This window comes from Aotus nancymaae, unplaced genomic scaffold (assembly GCF_030222135.1).
Source record: "Aotus nancymaae isolate 86718 unplaced genomic scaffold, 86718_ANA_hifiasm-v0.15.2.pri h1tg000067l, whole genome shotgun sequence".
NCBI lineage: Eukaryota > Metazoa > Chordata > Mammalia > Primates > Aotidae > Aotus > Aotus nancymaae.
The window spans coordinates 4,858,819-4,879,410 of NW_026988482.1; the positions used below are offsets into that span (position 1 = coordinate 4,858,819).

General features: G+C 47.7%; 1 protein-coding gene and 1 long non-coding RNA gene across 9 annotated transcripts in view; one reads left to right on the top strand and one right to left on the bottom strand.

The window, feature by feature from the left end:
• The window catches only part of LOC105720576 (uncharacterized), a 42,150-nt gene that overhangs the window by 11,216 nt on the left and 10,342 nt on the right, over nucleotides 1-20,592 (top strand). Inside the window, exon 4 of one of the 5 annotated variants that reach the window (XR_010338932.1) lies at nucleotides 17,246-20,337. The exons of the other annotated variants lie outside the window; for them this stretch is intronic. This is a non-coding gene — a long non-coding RNA (uncharacterized LOC105720576). The remainder of the gene's footprint in view (nucleotides 1-17,245; nucleotides 20,338-20,592) is intronic. 5 annotated transcript variants of the gene reach the window in all.
• Nucleotides 12,653-20,592, bottom strand: part of KLHL6 (kelch like family member 6) — a 59,742-nt gene continuing 51,802 nt past the window's right edge. For all 4 annotated transcript variants that reach the window (XM_012457088.2, XM_064366856.1, XM_012457110.3 and 1 more), the window contains 3 exons: nucleotides 16,306-16,508; nucleotides 14,074-14,287; nucleotides 12,653-13,809 (listed from right to left, as the gene is read on the bottom strand). In XM_012457088.2, coding sequence (XP_012312511.2) covers nucleotides 13,508-13,809; nucleotides 14,074-14,287; nucleotides 16,306-16,508 — 719 coding nt within the window. In that variant the 3' untranslated portion in view covers nucleotides 12,653-13,507. The remainder of the gene's footprint in view (nucleotides 13,810-14,073; nucleotides 14,288-16,305; nucleotides 16,509-20,592) is intronic.

A 20,592-nucleotide genomic window follows, 5' to 3' on the forward strand; every position in this document is an offset into this window, starting at 1 on the left:
AGGCGTCCCACCCTCCCGTGTGGCATCGGGAGCTCCTGCTGTCACTGGCCCAGGTGGGTCGTGTGTCTTTCTCTGCGTTGTCAGGGCCTGCGCTGACGGTCCACCCACAGGGAGGTGGAATCGGGCTCTGCGGTGCCGGGAGCATCGTTCCTCTTTCTGGGCTCAGCAAATCCTCACCTGGAGGCGGGGAATGACCCAGATGACCCCCGAAACAGTTCAGTCCAGCATCTGAGAACCCCTCTGTGCCCAGCGTGTGCCCCTCCCCTTCCCACAATTCCCAGCAGGGCCCCTGGGAGAGCAGGGAAAGGAGCTACCAGCTCCAGGCAGTCATCTTACCCGGAGGTGCCACCTACCCTGCGGAGAGGCTGGAACCAGCTGATCATTTTACCTGGAGGTGCCACCTACCCTGCAGAGGGGCTGGAACCAGCTGGTCATTTTACCTGGAGGTGCCACTTACCCTGTGGAGGGGCTGGAGCTTCTCAGGCTTTTCAGTTCCTGTGTCACCTCCCAGCTTTGCCCACCCCAGACTGTGGGTGTCTATGGATGACGAAGTCTCCTGAGCCAGGCCAAACCCCTCCCTCCCAGTGGGTGGCTCCGTGGTCCCTGGCAGCCTCAGCACCATCCGGGGCACAGAGGCCATGGACCCTGGAGACACAGCCCTTCCCATTCACTCAGGGGAAGGTCAAGGGCACAACTCCCTCCGTCCCTCCATCCCTCCCTCACAGAGCTTTTAGCAAGATAAAGGTCATTCTCCTGTCCTCACTGCTCCTGGCGTAAGGGGACCCCAGGATGGCTTCCCTGGAGAGGAATCTCTTGGAGTTTCCTCAGATGCCCCCAAGTCCCATCTGGAGGAGGGAGGTGGGGGGCACATCCCTGAGGCAGTTTCTCCCCCGCCCTCCCTCCACTTGTCACCGATTCCCCAGATACTAGTTTTCTATAGCTATGCAGTAAATTGCCCAGACCTCAGTGGCTTAAAGCAACGATCGTGTATTATCTCACAGTTTCTGAGGGGCGGGTTAGCTGGGTGGATCTACCTCAGGGTCTCTCGTGAGCGGCTTTCAGCCAGGGCTGCGGTTCTCAGAAGGCTTGAGGATGAGACTCTGCCTCCGAGAAAGACTCACACTTTCTTGCCAGGTAACTAAGTGCTGTAGAACACCCGAGGAAACAATGCTGTGTTATGCTTTGTTACTGAGAACCTGCAGAAGGACCTAGGTTGTGCTAAACAACGCGAGGAAAGGGTAGGGCGAAGGGCCAAATCCCTGAAAGGAGAGGACCCATTTCAAAGCAAAGAAAAGCTGGCGGGCTGATTCGTGAATTGTGCAAGCCTAACATTAGGGCATTGTACCATTTCTCCTGCGGTGAGGTCACCTATCTTTCAAACAATGGCTTCTAAGGCTCAATAGTCCCAGGATAGAACCACAGTCTAAGAGCTCCCTCTGGGAGAGGAGGCCTGGCAGGGAAGCGTGAGGACAGAACAGAGCTCCGGGCTGGCAGTTCAGACTGGAGCGTCTTTCCTTTTAGGAAAGTTACCGCAGGCTGTCGTTGGCGGCCCCCATCACTAGGAGTGTAACTGAGGAGCTCGTGGTCATGTTTTGCTCCCTCGTGAACACTTTACTTAAAGTGCAGCTCTGTCTAGGCGTGGTAGCTCACGCCTATAATCCCAGCACTTTGGGAGGCCGAGACAGGCGGATCACCTGAGGTGGGGAGTTCGAGACCAGCGTGACCAACATGGATAAACCTCATCTCTACTAAAAATACAAAATTAGCTGGATGTGGTGGCGCACGCCTGTAATCCCAGCTACTCGGGAGGCTGAGGCAGGGGAATTGCTTGAACCCAGGAGGCAGAGGTTATGGTGAGCTGAGATTGCACCATTGCACTCCAGCTTGGGCAACAAGAGCAAAACTCTATCTCAAAAAAAAAAAAAAAAAAAAGCGCAGCCCTTCCTCCTGTATGAGCATCTGTTAGGGTGGAAATAAACTCAGAAATCACCTTTAACCACTGGGGGGTTTTATGGCACAGGTACCTGACCTTGCACAGATCACAGAGTGAGTTAGTAATAAGTAGTTCCAGATTTTTTTCAGGGTGACTCTAAAGTTGTGACATGCATGCTGGGCGCGGTGACTCACGCCTATAATCTCAGCACTTTGGGAGGCTGAGGCAGGCAGATCACCTGAGATCAGAAGTTCGAGACCAGCCTGGCCAACATGGAGAACCCCTGTCTCTACTAAACATGCAAAAAAAATTAGCCAGGCTTGTTGGCAGTCACCTGTAATCCCAGCTACTCGGGAGACTGAGGCAAGAGAATCGCTTGAACCCGGGAGTTGGAGGTTGCAGTGAGCCGAGATCGCGCCATTGCACTTCAGCCTGGGCAACAGAGCAGGTCTCCATCTCAAAAAAATAGATGAATAAAATAAAATAAAATAAAATCTTTGAATCGTATGGTCCTAGATGAGACCCGCGACGTCGCCTCCCGGCATTCCCTATACCCCTCCCTGCAAGCAGCAATGCAGAGCAGAAGCATCGCCAGCCTTGGAGACCCATGCACCTGCGTTCAGTCTTCTCTAGGAAGTCTCTGAGCCTCAGTTTTCTCATCCATATAGCATCAGTTTACTTCACAGCGTTCAAGCAAGAATTAAACAAGATGGTGTATGTCAGAGGCTGCAAACTCAAGTGCCTTCGGGGCCAAGCAGGTCAGTGGACACTGGCAAACCAGACTTACAAGCCCTTTTCTAAAGAGCACAGTCCCTGTTCCTTTCTGTCCGGTGAAGAAGGAGTATGGACCCTGTGTTGCCAATTTAAAAAAATATGGCACAGTCCAAAAAGACATCTGTGGTTTTCATTGTTCAGTCTCCGGTGTGTGCCAAGTGTCCAGGGCATGATTAATAATGGTGGTGGTGGCCAGGCACGGTGACTCACACCTATAATCCCAGCATTTTGGGAGGCTGAGGCAGGCAGATCACGAGGTCAGGAGTTCAAGACCAGCCTGGCCAATATGGCAAAACTCCGTCTCTACTAAAAATACAAAACTTAACCAGGTGTGGTGGTGGGTGCCTGTAATCCCAGCTACTTGGGAAGCTGAGGCAGAATTGCTTGAACCCAGAAGGCAGAGGTTGCAGTGAGCTGACATCACGCCACTGCACTCCAGCCTTGGTGACAGAGCGAGACTTCATCTCAAAAAATAAAAATAAATAAATAATGGTAGCGGTAATTACTGGGGTGGCAGCTTCTCAGGACCCTAACCCTAACCCTAACCCTACCCATATAATACTTCTGACAAGTGTTGACGTAACATTCTTTGAGTGTCACTGTGTACCTGGCACTGTGTTAAGTGCTATAGATACAAACACCAGCAAGAAAGTAGCCCCCAGCCCCGTGGGCCTTCAGTCAAGTAAGGACAATTACAGCGGCTAACACGTGCAGCATGTTTACAATCTGTCGGCCGATGAGCTAAGCATTCCACATGTGTGATCTTGTCTAATCCTCACCCAGACTCTATGAGGCATAGTCTATGATTATTCTGCTTTCGGATGAGGTGACTTGGAGTGGAGGTGAGTAACAGAGCCCTTTTCTAACCCTCAGCACATCTTCAGGCTTTCTTCCTACTAAGGATCACTACCCACCTCCCAGGAAGATGAAGTCTCTAAAATTGGAAACAACAATTTCAGCACCGAATTTCTAGCTCGCATCTTAATCGCCACACATTTTTTACAGGTGTTTTTGGTTCATTTGTTTGTTTTGAGACAGAGTTTCACTCTTTTGCCCAGGCTGGAGTGCAGTGGCACGATCTCGGCTGACTGTAACCTCTGCCTCCTGGTTTCAAGTGATTCTCCTGCCTTAGCCTCCCGAGTAACTGGGATTACAGGCACCCACCACCATGCCCAGCTAATTTTTTGTACTTTTAGTAGAAATGGGGTTTCACCACATTAGCCTGACTGGTGTTGAACTCTTGACCCTGTGATCTGCCTCCCTCAGCCTCCCAAAGTGCTGGGATTATAGGTGTGAGCTACCACGCCCAGCCAGGTTTTTAAAAATAGTTTGTTGCTTTGCATTTAGCCATTGAAATTTTTATTAGTTTGTTTTTCAATGTGCTGAATCTCAGTTCACGTTATTTTAGGCTGCCAATCAGATCTTTTCAAAAATTAACTGGGCCACTAATTTAAGGGTTCTGACTTTTGTCCCCTTTTGCTCACCCCCACTAACACCAGCACTGATGTTTCCATCACCACCAGGATGCTGAATGGATAAGCAGTCATATGATCAGAGTACTGCCTTCCACCTACACGGGGAATGAGTGGGGGATCGTAGCTCCTGGAGAGGCTTCCCCCACACCCCGAGGGTGCGTGACTAGGCAGTTTGGAGACCCAGCCCCAGCCCACCGTAATAGGAGTGCCCAGGACAGGCCCGTGCCCAGGACAGGGCATGGATATGGAGAACAAACTCAGTATACGTTGGGTTAACATTGGGCTCAGGGTGGCAGTTCCTTGCTGTTAACCACCTTCTGCGAACATAGCTGACTTGGATTTGCAAGCCACAAGCTTGAGTGTGGAACGTTTGTGAGTCTTTAGCATTTCTGAACTTGTCTTAAGAGCTATCACCCTACTCTGATGACATTCAAAGTGCTTACAGAGGCCTCTGAACCTACCATGGCACTGAGTGAATTCACTCTGGCTACACAGGCCTCTTGACTGTTACGTTTTTTTGTTTGTTTTTGAGACAGAGTCTCACTCTGTCACCCAGATTGGAGTGCAGTGGCTCAATCTTGGTTCACTGCAAACTCTGCCTCCCAGGTTCAAGTGATCCTCCTGCCTCAGCCTCCCGAGTAGCTGAGATTATAGATGTGCCACCATGACTGGCTAATTTTTTTATGTTTTTAGTAGAGATGGAGTTTCACCATGTTGACCAGGCTGGTCTCAAACTCTGACCTCAAGTGGTCTGCCACCTTGGCCTGAAGTGCAGATTGACACTTATTACAGGCGTGAGCCCCTGCACCCAGCCATGACTGTTCCTTAAATACGCAGAAAGAAGCCTCCTGCCTCAGAGCCTTTGCGTTAGCTCTTCCCTCTGCCTGGAGTAAGCTTCCCCAGACACTCTGGGGCCTCTCACTCTGTCTTCACTCAAGCCTCTATTTAAGTGTCTCTATCAGAAAGGACGCCTCTGCTCATCCTAGCTCAAGTAGCGTGCATCACCCTTTCCCTGAGTTCCTGTTCTTTGGCCGCTTTTCTCTGCTTGACATTATATCATGTGCTTGTTTGATTCTTGCCTGTCTCTCTCTGCTAGAATGTTAGCTCATGCGAGCAGGGGCTTTGTTCTGCTCACAGATGGGCAAAAATCACACCTGGCACATAGTGGGCCTTCAGTGAACATTTGTCGCGTTGCTTCACGAAGACTCATCCCATTCCTTCACTAATGTCTACTTAGAACAAAGTCTAAGACATCATTTTTCCTCCAGATTCCTCCAGTGACTTTTTCCAGGACTGTGAGATTCTACCAGAATGCATTTTGACAGTTGAAAACCTCAGCATTTCTACCTAGACGAGTTTCATCACTGTCATAATCTTTCTTTTTTTTTTTGTCCTATTTCTGGCTTGGTCTCGTGTTTCTGGGAAATTACTCAATAGATGCTCCTGTTACTACATTTTTATTATGAAAGAACAGAATTTTACCCACAAAAATCCTGTTTATCTAAGGTCAGAATTATAGACTTCTCTGTACAGTCACATTTTTCCCTCTACCTTCTATGTAGCGCCACTTTGTTAAATCAAGGTGACATGGCTTGGCTGTGTCCCCACCCAAATCTCATCTTGAATTGTAGCTCCCATAATCCCCACGTGTCGTGGGAGGTTCCTGGCGGGAGGTCATTGAATCATGGGGGCAGGTTTTTCCCATGCTGGTCTCGTGATGGTGAACAAGTCTCGCGAGATCTGATGGTTTTATAAAGGGCAGTTCCCCTGCACATGCTCTCTTGCCTGAGGCCATGTAAGAGGTGCCTTTGCTCCTCCTTTGCCTCCTGCCATGACTGTGAGGCCTCCCCAGCCATGTGACACTGTGAGTCCATTAAACCTCTTTCCTGTATAAATTACCCAGTCTCTGGTATTTCTTCATAGCATATGAAAATGGACTAGCCGGGCACAGTGGCTCACATCTGTGATCCCAGCACTTTGGCCAAGGTGGGTGAATAATGAGGCCAGGAGTTCCAGACCAGCCTGGAAAACATGGTGAAACCCCGTCTTTACTAAAAATACAAAAAAAAGAAGAAAAAAAAAATAGCTGGGTGTGGTGATGCATGCCTGTAATCCCAGCTACTCAGGAGGCTGAGACAGGAGAATCGCTTGAACCCAGGAGGCGGAGGTTGCAGTGAGCCGAGATTGCGCCATTGTACTCCAACCTGGGTGACAGAGCAAGACTCCATCTTGGAAAAAAAGAAAGAAAAGAAAATAGACTAATACACAAGACTTTGCCAACCTCCTCTCCCCTTGCCCCTGCCCTGTGTGCCCAGCTCAATGCCTTCCGCCTTGTACCTTTCAGATTTGGGTGACACATTAGCGGGTGATGAAATAAACTTGACGGATTTGTGAACAGCATTTGAAGAAAAAAATAGAATAGGAAATACAGAAAATGTGTTTCTTGTTTTGATACATGTTCAAGAAAGTCTGAACGCACTGCTCTGGCCTGTATGGGTCAAAGAAGCTTTAGTACTCTTTTTCTCTTTAGCTGTCTTCAACAGATTCTAGAGGGAGGGGTTGCGGCACTCCTGGCCTGCCACAGTGGGCCCGTGGTGGGTTGTAGAGAATGGTCAGTACTCTTTTAAAAAGCTGCCAACAGCAGTGTAGGTGGTGGACACACCTGTTCTTTTAACTGTATCTGTTTCATAAGGCAAGTATACCTGGGACGCTGAAACTCTCAGTCCCAACACTCCACTCACACCCTGCCCTCTGAGACTCCACTAAACCACAGCAGGGCCTCTGGCAGCCTGAGGCCACGTCCCAGGGCTGGCCCAGCCCCCTTTCCAGTTGCTGTCTGGAAAAGCTTAAGGCTGTCAGAAGAATTTAGTTTGTCCTCCAACGTCTGACAATAGGCCCCTGACCACCCTTGTTTAGAGCATTTGCTAAAAAAGGAGGCCCACCATTGTGAATCCTTCCTCTGTGGCTCTGAGCTACTGTGTATATGTCGCCTACAGCTCAGGAGTGTCTTTCTCAAGGACCTGAAAGCCATTCCTCTCAAGGTCATTATCAGGAAGGACAGAGCCTCTGACTCGCAGGCTCCGTCGGGGGAGAGGGTCCTAGCTTCCAGAAGAGGATCCTAGCTTGGAGAACTGCCAGCTAGTAGACACAGCTGGCCTCATCACACTGACACTGCCCAACGCTTTGTAATCTTTCACTTCCCTGACTCTACCTGAACCCCGCTGGCTCCACCTTCTGACTCGTCATTCTCCCTTTAAAAGGCCCAGTCATCACCTCTGCACAAATCAGAATGGAGCTCAGCTCTTTCCCCTACTGTCAGCAGTTACTGAACAAAATCTGTTTTCACTGCTTACACTAGTGTGCGACTTGTTCATCTTTATTTTTAAGGCATGTACATACATGCACACGCGCACGCATACACATGCGTGCGCACACACGCATGCACACACGTGTGCACACATTCATCTTCTCAAGACAAACGCTGCTTCTCAGGGGTAGCTGATTCTTGCCTTCCTCATAATCTAGAGTATTTTCCCTTCCTGTGTTTATCCTCTGTGTCATCTCTAAGTCACAAGTAAAATTTTACTCAACTGTTCCAGCCTGGTCTTAGATGTCCCTTAGGAAATTAAATGAAGAGTTGTGTCCAGGACTCTTTCCTTACAGGGACAAGCACGAGGGCTATGAGGTCCAACTTTCTGTACCCACTGGGAGCTTCTACTGCCAGATGTGGAGGAACCGGATTCATGTTTGAAGGGAGACTTCCAGTTGTCTTACCCATCAGAGGCCACCCCCTTTCCCTCTACCTGGTTTTACCTTTCCTAAAGAAGTTGTAACCAGGAAGTCGCATACTCTCTATCCAGGCAGATGAGTAGAGATGGTTGGACGTGGGTTTCAAGGCAGCGTTTCATGCAGGAATCAGTAGCAAAGCAGATATCTGAACATGCGAAAAGAAACGGAAAACCCCCCAGGTGCCGGGACACAAACATGGAAGTGAAAAGCAGGGTGACGGGTAAGCAGGCAGGCCGAGGGCGGGGAGCTTGGGGATGGGGGCCAGGCCTGGGTTCGTCCCTAACACTAAGAGTCTTCAAGCGTGGCCACCTGCAGGGCGGGAAAATGAGGCACGGGCCTCCGGAGGGTGGGGAGTGAACTGGGATCCTGTACGAAGGCTGCACGTCCAGTGAAAAGGAGGCTGGTGCAGGAGGCGCCATACACCAGCAGGGAGAAAAGCTGGGCGGATGCCCGGCCCCGGCCAAACTGCCCAGACACGAGATTATCACTTAGGCCCAGCGGGGAAACTGGAAGGCTCAGCAGCAAAGTTAAGGTCAAAACTCTGTTGGACTCACAGCTGGTGCACTGGCAGTCAGATCCGGGGCCCAGGATCACCCCAGAATACCCCCCCAACCAGTGAGGGAGCTGGACCTGTGCTTCCCAACTTCACCAAGAACTAAGGCAGAGCAGCTACCTCTGGGGAGGCCCAGAGGGAAAGGTCTGAAGCTATTCATGGAACCCCAGATTTCTTTAAAGCCTCAATTTTCTTTCGAATACGTAGGACCCTTGCAACCAAAACAAACTAAATTGATGACAAGGTTTCCAGTGGTCAGAGGGACATCAGTCAGAGGGAAGTCTCATACCCCAAGTTACACGTGTCCCAATTTGAGAAGCACAGACGAGGGAGGGCTTCAGAGACAACACAGGAGCCGTGTGGAGGTGAGCCGAGAGGCGGACCCGCAATCAGAAGCCTAGAAGGGGTCTCCAGTAAGAAGAGGTGAGGCCGCGCAAGAGGAGAGTCACACAGTTTGCATATAGGTTGGTAAAAGCTTGCTCAGCCAGGCAATGCATCCTTAGGGAGGGAAACGCTGTCTACTCTTTGACGTTTTATAAATCAAGCCTGGTGAATTTTAACCTATGAACTTATCTACAACCCCTTGAACCGACTGAACTGATTTAAATTTCCATCCTCTAAATTAATTTCTATTCAGACACCACTTATTTATATACACCAAAAACAGCAAAAAAAAAAAAAAAAAAAAAAATCACCTTGTGATTGTATAGAACACATTTTCAGCCATTCTGTGCATATTTTATTGAATAAATAAAAATTTTATTGGGTTGGTTTTTAAAACCTATAAACAATATAGTTTCATCTTTGTTTGATCACTTAAAATATACAACTTTATGTAACCAAAATGCTTAGAGGATTTTGTTCGCTGAGTGTTGACTGTTTATACCTGTACATGTGAAAATCTGACCCGTCAAAACTGCTTTTGCAGCAGCCGTATTTGAGATATGTGTGGATTTCTATAAAGATTGACTCTTAAAATTATGAGATGTAATGTAACACCTAGATATTAAGGGAGAAATGATTTTGCAATCCCAAGTTGGGACTTACACAAGAAATCCCTGTGCTGTTTACAAAGTTTAAAATTCTATTGAGTACGTTTATTTTTCAGAATAAAACAGGCTAAGTAAGTAACTAACAACAGTACCTCAACGACTTCTATAAACAGCTGAGCTATACTTCACAGCTATAAGAACATGATATTTGTATTTCCCTGAGTGCATAGTTTGCTTTGAGTTCAAGGGCACGGTGTATGTGTGTGTTTCCTGAAGCCACTGGGATCGGAATAGATGAAAGCTAAGAACATGAACCTGTTGGTGTTGTGATGAGCTTAGCTCCCTGCTGTTTGAGATCAGCCTTGGCAACCAGGGTTCCTTAACCTCATCTACAGATTCTGCTTCACCAAAGCTCTGGGCCACCTTCTCTCTAGGACAGGAGACCCAGCTGAGCAGCTCAGAGGCCCCACAGCAAGTGGGCCCAAATGCTGGGCCTGCTCCAGCGTGTGCCTCTGCTTTAAAACGTGGATTCCTTGCCTGGAATTCTCCCTTACTCTTCTTGGGACTAGAGTCAAGCTCACAAACTCCAGGGCCCCTCATACCGTTTTCCAGACCTGCATCCTTGGAACCTGACCTCCTCCTACCCCATCTGTGTCTTCCCAGCCTGGGGTGCTTCATCCACTCCTAGGACCTGCCTTAACATCCAGTCTGCTGTGCTGGAACACCCTGCCGCGTCCTGCCTGAGCCTGAGGGCTCTTTGTCTCTGGGTTAATTCCCAGCTTGGCTTTCCCCTAGCTGATGGTGTGGGTGATAACAGTTACCTTCCTGCAAATGTGTCTGTCTTTATTTCTTGGAATGGATTTCAGATTTTAGAAGCTCTCATCCCTGGCAAGTGCCTAGAAACTAAAACCCTGATGACTATACTTAAGTAAGTTTCCCCCAAATGACTTGAACTTTCTTTCTCTAAGAGCTACAGACTGGCTTTGAGTTCAAGGGCAGCTTCAAATACAGAACCCTGGATCTTCTAAAAAGGTGTGTCTGTTCCCTGCCCCGTGCCATCATTAGCAATCCCTATTTCTTGAGTGCCAGTTACATGAAATTTTCCACAGTTCACCTGCATGTCTGGTGCCGTAAGAAATCATAAAGACTGCTTCCATGATTCATGTAGGTATTCTGAAGTAGTGCAGAAACTTCGGTCCTACATTTAGAATCAGGTTTAGAGCACAGAAATCCCAAATCCTCACTTTCCCAGTATAGGGCGGACCTGTTGATGGGCTCGAAGTTTGCCAGTGGGTCTTATCAAAGGCCCGCCATCCCCTCCCTGATAAGGAGCGCTTTTTGAGGGGAGGCTCCCTGTGTGTGCCAATACCGCTGTCACTGGATTTCCTCTCCGGAAGTTCCTCGCTGCAGTAGTGTGCGGAGCAACACAGATTTTTTTCCAGTAGTTCACAGATGGTTCTGGTAGCGACCTTGGAAAGACAAACGTAAGCAATGGCCACTGGCTGACTTTACTGCACCGCTTACCACCTTGACCCCCTGAAAGGCAATCGAGACTTGGATCCAGCCTCATAACTTCATATGATCTAATGTTCGCTAACTTGAAGAAAAGAAAAACAAGAATATACCTAGTGGCCTATTTATCTGTACTGAGTGTCTAGCATGGAGATTTGTCATTCATTGGTGTCCTCGAGGCTTGAAAAACATGAAGAACTCCATGAAGGTTTGCCGAACTGACCTAGATTACATTGTCCACTGGGAGCTTTGTGATGGTTATTCTAGTGCTCATGAGTAAGTGATAGTTTGTCCTAAATTTCCACAAATATGCTTATATTGCCTTGTCTTACTTTTCACAGCAGAGAGCTGAACTGTCATGCCTCTAAGGCACAGAGCCTTTCACACACCAATATACATTTATATTTATCTTCAACAATCTGGCATAAACAGAGATCTCACCTGTAAGTGTCCAAGGGTTTAAAATATGTTCCAGAAATTAGCTTCTAACCATGACTTTTTAATGAAAATTAAATTCATTATCAACTCCAATACTCTAACTTCCCAAACTGCTGAGAGGAACAAGCCACTCTGGCTATGAAATAAACTCTATAAAGAGAACTGAAATCATAGGGTGAAAATAAAGTCCATTGGGTAATGCAGTCACTATGTTGCTATCATTGTTGCTTTTTAAATGCAGCATATGAAACAGGATCTCAACCTGTTTCTCCAGCTTGGGGATTAGAAGGAATTTCCAGTGAGCTCATTTGAGAGCTCTAACTCTTACAGTGAAGGACAGACTCTGTTCTTTAAGTCACAGTCGAGCTACACTGATCAAAAAATCAAGTCGAAGTACTTTTTAAAAAGTCCTGAAAACTAAGGTTTCAGGAGGATGGGGTATCAGGAACATGGATCTAAATCACTGTCTAAAAACTAGCAAGTGTATCCATCGTTCCTGCGGAGGCCAGCTGTGTTCAGGTGTTTACTGTTTAAATAAAACAGTAGTTTGAGTCTCTAGAAACATGTTTGCTACATTACAGTACAACTGGTGGACGCTAAGAGGCCAGGGCACCAGACCATGCTAAAGGGACAATTCTGTCTGGCAATGACAGTTCTGGTCCAAGATGGGCCATCTTATGATCATTAAAAGAAAAAAAAAGGCCAGCCACGGTGGCTCACGCCTGTAATCCCAGCACTTTGGGAGGCTAAGGTGGGTGGATCACGAGGTCAGGAGTTCAAGACCAGCCTGGCCAAGATGGTGAAACCCTGTCTCTACTAAAACTACAAAAATTAGCTGGGCACGGTAGCAGGTGTCTGTAATCCCAGCTACTCGGGAGGCTGAGGCAGAAGAATCACTTGAACCCGGGAGGCAGAGGTTGCAGTCAGCCAAGATCACGGCACTGCACTCCAGCCTGGGTGACAGAGTGAGACTCTGTCTCAAAAAAAAGGCTTTTGATGGGAGGAGGACAGAACACAAGTATTTCATCTCTTTCAAAGCAAACAGGCGTTCCCAAGCCCATCCCCCCAGACCTTTCAAGTGGAAGAACCTATGAGATGTTCTTGACAAGGAGCCCAAATGACTCCTTGGTTTAAATTTTGGTAAAGGAGGGGGATGAGGGGGGATGCAGAATAAGAAAAGGAAAGAAAACAGGAAACACCTTTATTTCCCTGCCTTGCTGAGTGAATCTTTTAGCAGACTTGCCAAAACAAGAAATGAGCCAGATTTGTTGTTTTTGTTTTTGAGACAGTTTCACTTTTGTCACCCAGGCTGCAGTGCAGTGGAGCAATCTTGGCTCACTGCAACCTCCACCTCCCAAGTTAAAGTGATCCTCCTGCCTCAGCCTCCCGAGTAGCTGGGATTACAGGTGCCTGCCACTGCACCCGGCTAATTTTTCTATTTTTAGTAGCGATGTGGGGCGGGGGGTAATCACCATGTTGACCAGGCTGGTCAGGTGATCCCCCCGAGTTAGCCTCCGAAAGTGCTGGGATTACAGGCGTGAGTCACCACGCCCAGCATGAACCAGGTTTGGTTTTTGGTTTTTCATGCTCTGAGATAGGCAGCATGGTGGAGAGGGCATTGACTCCGAAGCTGAAAGACCTGGGTTTTAGACTCCTGGGGTAGGTACTTGCTGAGTGACCAGAGGACACCACTTAGCCTCTGTGAACTCGGTTCCCTCACTGAGGGAACTAGAAGTGATAAAAGCCAGTCACCAGGTTCAATGAACTGATACAAGGAAGCGCCTGGCACAGAGCTGGCATACGGTAGGTGGGTCCTGAGATGCTATTACTCTCCTCGCCTCCCCTTCTGAGGTAGGTCATGCAAACATTTCTGGCTGGTCTCAAGTGTCCCCAGACTGCAACTTCCAAGATTCCCCCGAAGTGAGCCCCTGATGTACAGCCTCCAACTCGAGGCTGCTGCCTGAAGTGGGGCTGGAGGAGGGTAAGAGGTGAGGCGGGCACGCTGAGGGTCTGAGCGGCTCCCCAGCTCCCCATCCTGCCCTCAGACAGACACCGCTCCAGGCACGATCCTGCGGATGTGGGTGTACGACTTCCTGATGGTGACGCTGCCGTGGTGCGACACGCCCCGGGGCAGTACGCACTCCTCCGTCAGTCTCTGAGTCTCGGGGTCCCAGCACAGCACGGTGGCGATGACCTCGTTCTTCTCGTCCCTCCCGCCGGTGATGTAGAGCCGGTTGTTACAGGGCGCGATGCCGCAGCTGGCCCGCTCGTGGCTGAGCTGGGTCACCAGGCACCAGCTGTCTTCCAGGGAGCTGTAGGCATATAGCGCTCTCATGGCTCCACCTGAGGACAGGGAGGGAACACGGTGGGCATCCCTCCAGTTTCTGCTTTCTTCGCTCTTAACCAATAAAACTCAGCTTCTGGTTAGGCCATGTCCACCCTCTTCCCAAGAGAAACAGTAGATTGATGGCTCCTCTGGAAACCAGAGTGGGTCCTAGGGGCAGTGAGTGGCCAGCGCTGGAGACACTGCGACACACCCTTTCTGTGCCGCAGCCAGGCTCAAATCCAGCTCTAAGCATTTCGGATGAATAAGAAGCCCTTACTCACCAACGACATAGATGCGGTCCCGGAAACTCACTGCATTGATGCATTTCGCCTCCACCGGCATGGCCGCCTTCAGAGTCCACTTGTTGGTTGAAGGGTCGTAACACTGAGTCTTGTCTGTGGCCAGTTTCCCGTTGGGCCCTCCCCCAATCACGTAGAGCTTCTTCTTGTGGCTGGTGGCTGCAAAGGAGCTGACGTGGACAAGGAGGGGCGCGGCCTGTGGAGACACAGGGCACAGGAAGCGGCTGTCAGTCACGCCGCCCAGGTCGCTGCAGGAGCTCCCAGGGCGCAGGACAGAGCTCCAGGACACAGCTGGGCAGCTTTTGCCTAAAGTCACAAGGCCCATGCGCTTCACTCCTCTTAAGACTCAGCGAGAATGAAAGCATGCATTTCCCGCCCTCCCTCCAGGCTCCACACAATCTAGGGCAAGCTGTGTGCTGGGCTGTGTCAGCCTCTCCCAGAGTCCAGCTCTCAGGGAAGGAGGAGGATAGGCAAGAGGAAGTGTGTACAGATGAAGTCAGCCAATGTTGGAGGAAAATGATTTTTTTTTTTTTGGAGACAGAGTTTAGCTCTTGTTGCCCAGGCTGGAGTGCAATGGGGCAATCTCAGCTCACTGTAACCTTCACCTCCTAGGTTCAAGCGATTCTCCTGCCTCAGCCTACCGAGTAGCTGGGACTACAGGCATGAGCCACCACGCCTGGCTAATTTTGTATTTTTAGTAGAGACGGGGTTTCTCCATGTTTGTCAGGCTGGAGTCTAACTCCCGACCTCAGGTGATCCGGCTGCCTCAGCTTCCCAAAGTGTCAGGATTACAGGTGTGAGCCACCATGCCCAGCCCAGGAAAATGATTTTTTTATACATGCATGTTCATATTAATTCATGTGCTCATCCACTCAAAAAATATTTATAGAGTGCCTACTGTGTACCAGCATTGATTTTCCTTGGTGCTTATGTCTAGGAAGAAAAGCTGGTATATGGGTTTAAGGTGGCCACAGGTAAGCGGGCTCTTCCACTATAGGGCAACACTGAGGCTTCTGAGATTAAGTCAGACATGTGCTTCTACCCTGGGAACCCCCGGCCACTAAAGGAGACTCTTGCCCAGTTACAGGACCCTTTCGATCATGGAGCAGCTCTGGGATAGGACTTGTTTTGAGAAGATCTTGGGCAGGTCCCCCGCAAATGCTAAGAGCTGTCCATATAGCACTTTTCGGGCTGACAGTTTTGGCTAGATGATGTGGTGACCTGGCTGCCTCTGCTTGTGCCTACAGTGATGGTGTTGTACTCTCCATTAAGCTGGGACACGCTCGGACATCTGATTTGATAAGGAGAAAGAAAATTGGAAATTGGGAATAACCTGGAAATGAGAGCAGGTGGCTTTGCTTTTCCTGGTGTGGTATATACCTGAGGTTGTGCTGCTAAAGTCTGACATGCAGGCCTGTAAGTGGCTCTTCATGGATGAGAAAATAACGAGGGGATGGTTTCTAACATGACGGAATAACTCTGGGTTCACAAACGGTGTAGTAAAGTGATCTGCACGTGTCCAGTGTGGAGAAGAACAGGAGAGAAGGCATCTGAGGGGACAGGACCCTAGGCCAGGACATGTAGACCAAGAGAGCTGCTGTGCACGACAGCGTGAGCCTCCGCCCACGTCTGGGGCTCTGGCCGGATTAGGACGGGTGCCGACACAGGCCTTCACCACCTGGAGACATTGTTTCTGTGACTTAATCAGCAAAAGGCATGGGCTTCCAGGAGGAGGGAAGCTCAGAGCCACCAAAAATGTTCTCCTTGGAAGTAATGTGATCAGAAAGCTGGCCACCACCGTAGGTACATTCCCAAGCTTTTTTTTTTTTAAAAAAAACAACAAACATTGAAGTAATAATACAGACAGTTAGTCGTAGAAATCATCTCCTGGCCGGGCACGATTCCTCACACCTGTAATCCAGCACTTTGGGAGGCCCAGGCAGGCAGATTACGAGGTCAAGAGATCAAGACCAGCCTGGCCAACATGGTGAAACCCCGTCTCTAGTGAAAATATAAAAATTAGCTGGGTGTGGTCATGGGCGCCTGTAGTCCCAGCTACCCGGGAGGCTGAGGCAGGTGGATCACTTGAACCCAGGAGGCAGAGGTTGCAGTGAGCCAAGATCGTGCCACCGCACTCCAGCCTGGGCAACAGAGTGAGACTCCCTCTCAAAAAATAAAAAGAAAAGAAAAGAAAAAAGAAATCATCTCCTCTACCTCTGACCAGCAGTTGTGAAAGGGGTCGTAGGTCTCCACGTTGTTGATTCTTTGTAAGCCGTCGAAGCCTCCAATCACGTAGACCTTACCGCCCAGCACCACCATCTTATGCCTCCAGCGGCCTATGTTTAAATACTCAATCTGAATCCATTTGTTGATTGAAGAATTATATTTCCAAACATCATGCTGTGTTTCTTTGCCACCTGCAAGAGATAAAAAGCATTTAAGAAATCACCAGATGTGTCAGAAATACAGCATCTCCCATAATATCCCGCATGTCCAAAAATGCCAGGTTCCTAGGCCAGCCCCACCTTGAGGGGAGATCAAAGCAGCCCCGCAGGTGTGTGCGGTCTGGTGGGGGAGACAAGGCAAACGCAGGGGGACAGCGAGAGACAGAATGGATTGTGCACCCCACGATGCCGTGTGCCACCTCAGTGCAGCCAAAGTTCAGAGAAGAGGGGGCTAAGTGAGCGGTGTCCCAGGAAGGCTTCAGAGGGCAGGCCCCAAGTCAGCCTGGGCTCAGCGTTTGTGCTCACAAGGAGCAGGAAGTAAGGCTGGGCAGGGACAGTGGACTTGGTCCAGAAGGCAAATTACATGGCAGCTTAAGTTCTCTGTTGACTTATTTATTTAAACAAAAAAGCAAAGATACAGACTTGTAAAAATCACCGAGAAATCGTACAACATTCTCTTGGTTTGCTTTCTGATCTATATAGAAAGATCAATGGGACTTATCCTAGTTCTAAATTAATTTTTGTTAGAAAAGTGTGAGATGCTCACAGCAGATCATTTGAGAGTGGCCTGGTAAATATTTTCTCGAAGGCAGCTCTCTTAAAAAACAGAAAATAGTAATTCAGCAGCTGGGGAAAGAGACAAAAGGGAGAACTGACTTTTTGTGATTTTAATCAACTATTTCACAGCTCTGTTTTTCATTTTCCCATAGAGTACCACCAACTACTGGAAGCAAAGATTTACTTTGCAGACGTACACGTGCGCAATAGTGCAGAAATGACCACTGCTGACCAGGCTCTGTGTCGGGGTGTTTAGTGTGGAGCCCGGAAGCGGGTTTTCTAAGTGAAAGGCGAGTGCACCTGAACTTTTACAGGTGTGACCAAAGCATCCTCCACAGCTGTGCTGGTCGACTTTTCCTCACACCCACTTTTTGTGGGTGGTGGTGGTGGTTTTGTTTTCTGTCTTTTAAAAAAATTTTTTTAACAGTCTGACAGAGAAAAACTATGTCAGTTTGGTTTTTTCTCACTGCAAGGGAGGCTGAGCTTCCTCTTCCATGAACCTTTTGTTCACATAGTTTGGCCATTTTTCTTTGCGTGGGGTACCTTTCAGAGGTCTCCATTCATTCAAAACACTGTGATACTGATCCCATTTAGGTAGCATCAAAAAGTATAAAATAACTATAAAATTTCAAAGAAACGTATGCAACCTTTGTAAAAGAAAAAGAAAAAAACCTATGATTTTATTTTAGGACAAAAAAAAAAAAACCTGAGAAAGCATATTGTGTGCATAAATAAGAAGACACATTATCGTGAAGATGTCAGCCCTCCCTAGGTTAATCTATATACACAATGCCTTCAGGACTTTAGGGGGGAACTTGATGAGATAATTTTAAATTTCACTGGGAAGATTAAGTTTGGAAAAATTTCTGAGAAACTTTGGAAAAAGAAAAGTGAAGAAGGCTTTCCTTATCAAATATTAAAATATACTAAAAGGCTATTATAATACAAACAGTGCGGTACTAGACAAACTGACAAGAGCACAGAACAGACTAAAATATATACAGATCATTAAATAAATGTTATTAGAACAATTGGTTATTCATTTGGATGAAAATTAAGATACTTATTTTACATTACATTTAAAGTAAAATTCAAATGTTACTGCCATAGAAGTAACTGGAGAATGTATAGGAGATTATGTTAATGACCTTGGGGTTAGGAGGGGTTTCTAAGCATAACAGGATCGTAGAATTGTGTAGGAAAGAAAACTATGTAAATACAAAGTTAAAAAACCACCACAGTCTAGGAGAAAATATTCACAATGCAAATAGCCAAGGATAAATAGTAAGAGCTCCAAAAAGTTAGTAAGAAAAAGACAAAAATCTGAAAGAAACTGTCGAAGGGTATGAACAGATAATTTTAAAAATAAATACAATTATCTGGTAAATATATAAAACATGCTCAACCTCACTGATGACCTAGGAATGTAAATTTAAACATTATAGTCTATTACAAATTTAAATGAGTAATAATAAAAATCGTTACCAAGGATAAAGAAAATGGGCACCACCATTCATCACTGATTGAACTGTATGTAAATTGGTCCGACTTTTCTGCAGGACAATTTTGCAACATATACGAAATTGCCAGTTCACATATGACCACTTCCAGGAAACTTTCCAGTAGCAGCACAAGTATGAAAAAACAGTTGTATCTAAGAATGCCTACTGCAGTATTTTTTAAAGAGATTTTTAAAAGAAAGCCGAAACAATTATGATTCATCCATTTGGTAGACTGCGATGTAGCTGGTAAAGAGTTATCAGTAGTGATGATACCGGCCAGTGTAATGAAGCTCCCACCACGTGCTTGGCAGGACACTGTGCTTGGCATGTGGTAACTATCTCACTCAATATGTGTATCCATTAAACCAACATGCCATCAGGTCTAGATTATATTGTTAACTGAAGTACAAGTTTCTGTTTATCTAACTGTGTATAACAAGCATGCTTTCAGGTTCTGCTTATATCATTAAAAAGTGAACAACACATTTCTGACAAAAGAATAACATGTGGGTCGGGTGCAGTGGCTGACCCTGTAATCCCAGCACTTTGGGAGGCTGAGGCGGGCGGATCACCTGAGATCAGGAGCTCTGGACCAGCCTGGCTAACATGGTGAAACCCCATCTCTACTTAAAATACAAAAAAAAATTGGGCCAGGCACAGTGGTTCAATTTATAGGAATCCCAGCACTTTGGGAGAGTGAGGTGGGTGGATCACCTGAAGTCAGGGCTTTGAGACCAGCCTGGCCAACATGGTAAAACCCCCTCTCTACCAAAAATACAAAAAGTAGCCAGGCATGGTGACACGTGCCTATAATCCCAGCTACTCGGGAGGCTGAGGCACTTGAACCTGGGAGGTGGAGGTTGTAGTGAGCCGAGATCACACCATTGCACTCCAGCCTGGATGACAGAGTAAGACTCCATCTCAAAAAAAAAAAGAATAACATGTGTAATATGTGTCAAAGACTGGCTCTGATGACCACACCTGTTGACCCCTCCTGGGCACACAGATAAACTATTTCCCAGCCTCCTGTGCCCGGAGCAGGTAGAGGAGGGTAAGGGAGGTCATGCTGCTAGTTTTTGCCAGTGGAATGTGAGCGGAATAGATAGCACTTCCAGGCTGAGGCTTTTATGAGCAGATGTGACATCTCAACTCGCTCAGCTTCTTTCTCATCCCCAAATCGAGGCCACGTGTAGGAAGAGGCAGTGTCACGAGAAGGCGGGACCCTAGGCCTCTGAGTGCCTGAGTGGAGCTGACTGTCCTCCCCGCGACCCCTGCATGCTATTGTGTTCATTCACTGAGACTTAGGATGTGTTACAGCAGCTAAAAGTATTTACCCTGTGAAAACAGAAAACCATTTTTGTACAAAATGAAAACCCCAGCATTGTGATGGCACAGAACTGCCAGGTTTTACTTTACCTCCTCTGTACTGTTTGGATCGTCTACAACAATTAAAAAAATATTTCTACAAGATGAAAAGAAAGCTAGAGCCTAATGAATGGTATGAATGCATCAGAAGAACGACCCGCCCTTGGTTTTGGAGGAAGCACGCTCTGGGATGCCCCTTTCCCCACAACAAGTTCAGATTCCAGAGAAGCCTCTAAGAGAGGGGAAGGAACACTTGTCTCCTTCCTTAGGGTCCCGGGAAGAGCCAGGTGGCTTTTGATGTGTTGGGGAGAGCACAGGAGTTAGACTCAGAACTTGGGTTGAAGCCCCGCCTGACGCCTACCAGTGTGCGACCTTAGGTATGTCCGAGAATCCCTCTGAGACTCTGTTTGCGCCTACCTTAAAAACACCTACCTTACAGAGTGGATGTGAGAGGCAAACACTTAAATGTTATTTAAGTTTAAACGTATCCAGCACTCAGTAAAGACGGTTGAAACTGTGTCACTCAATAAATATTTACTGGACATGTACCCTGCGGTCAGGCACAGTGCTAGGTACAGAGGCTAGAGTGCTGATGGTCACAAAACTTCAGGTCTAATGGGAAAGGCGGGCAT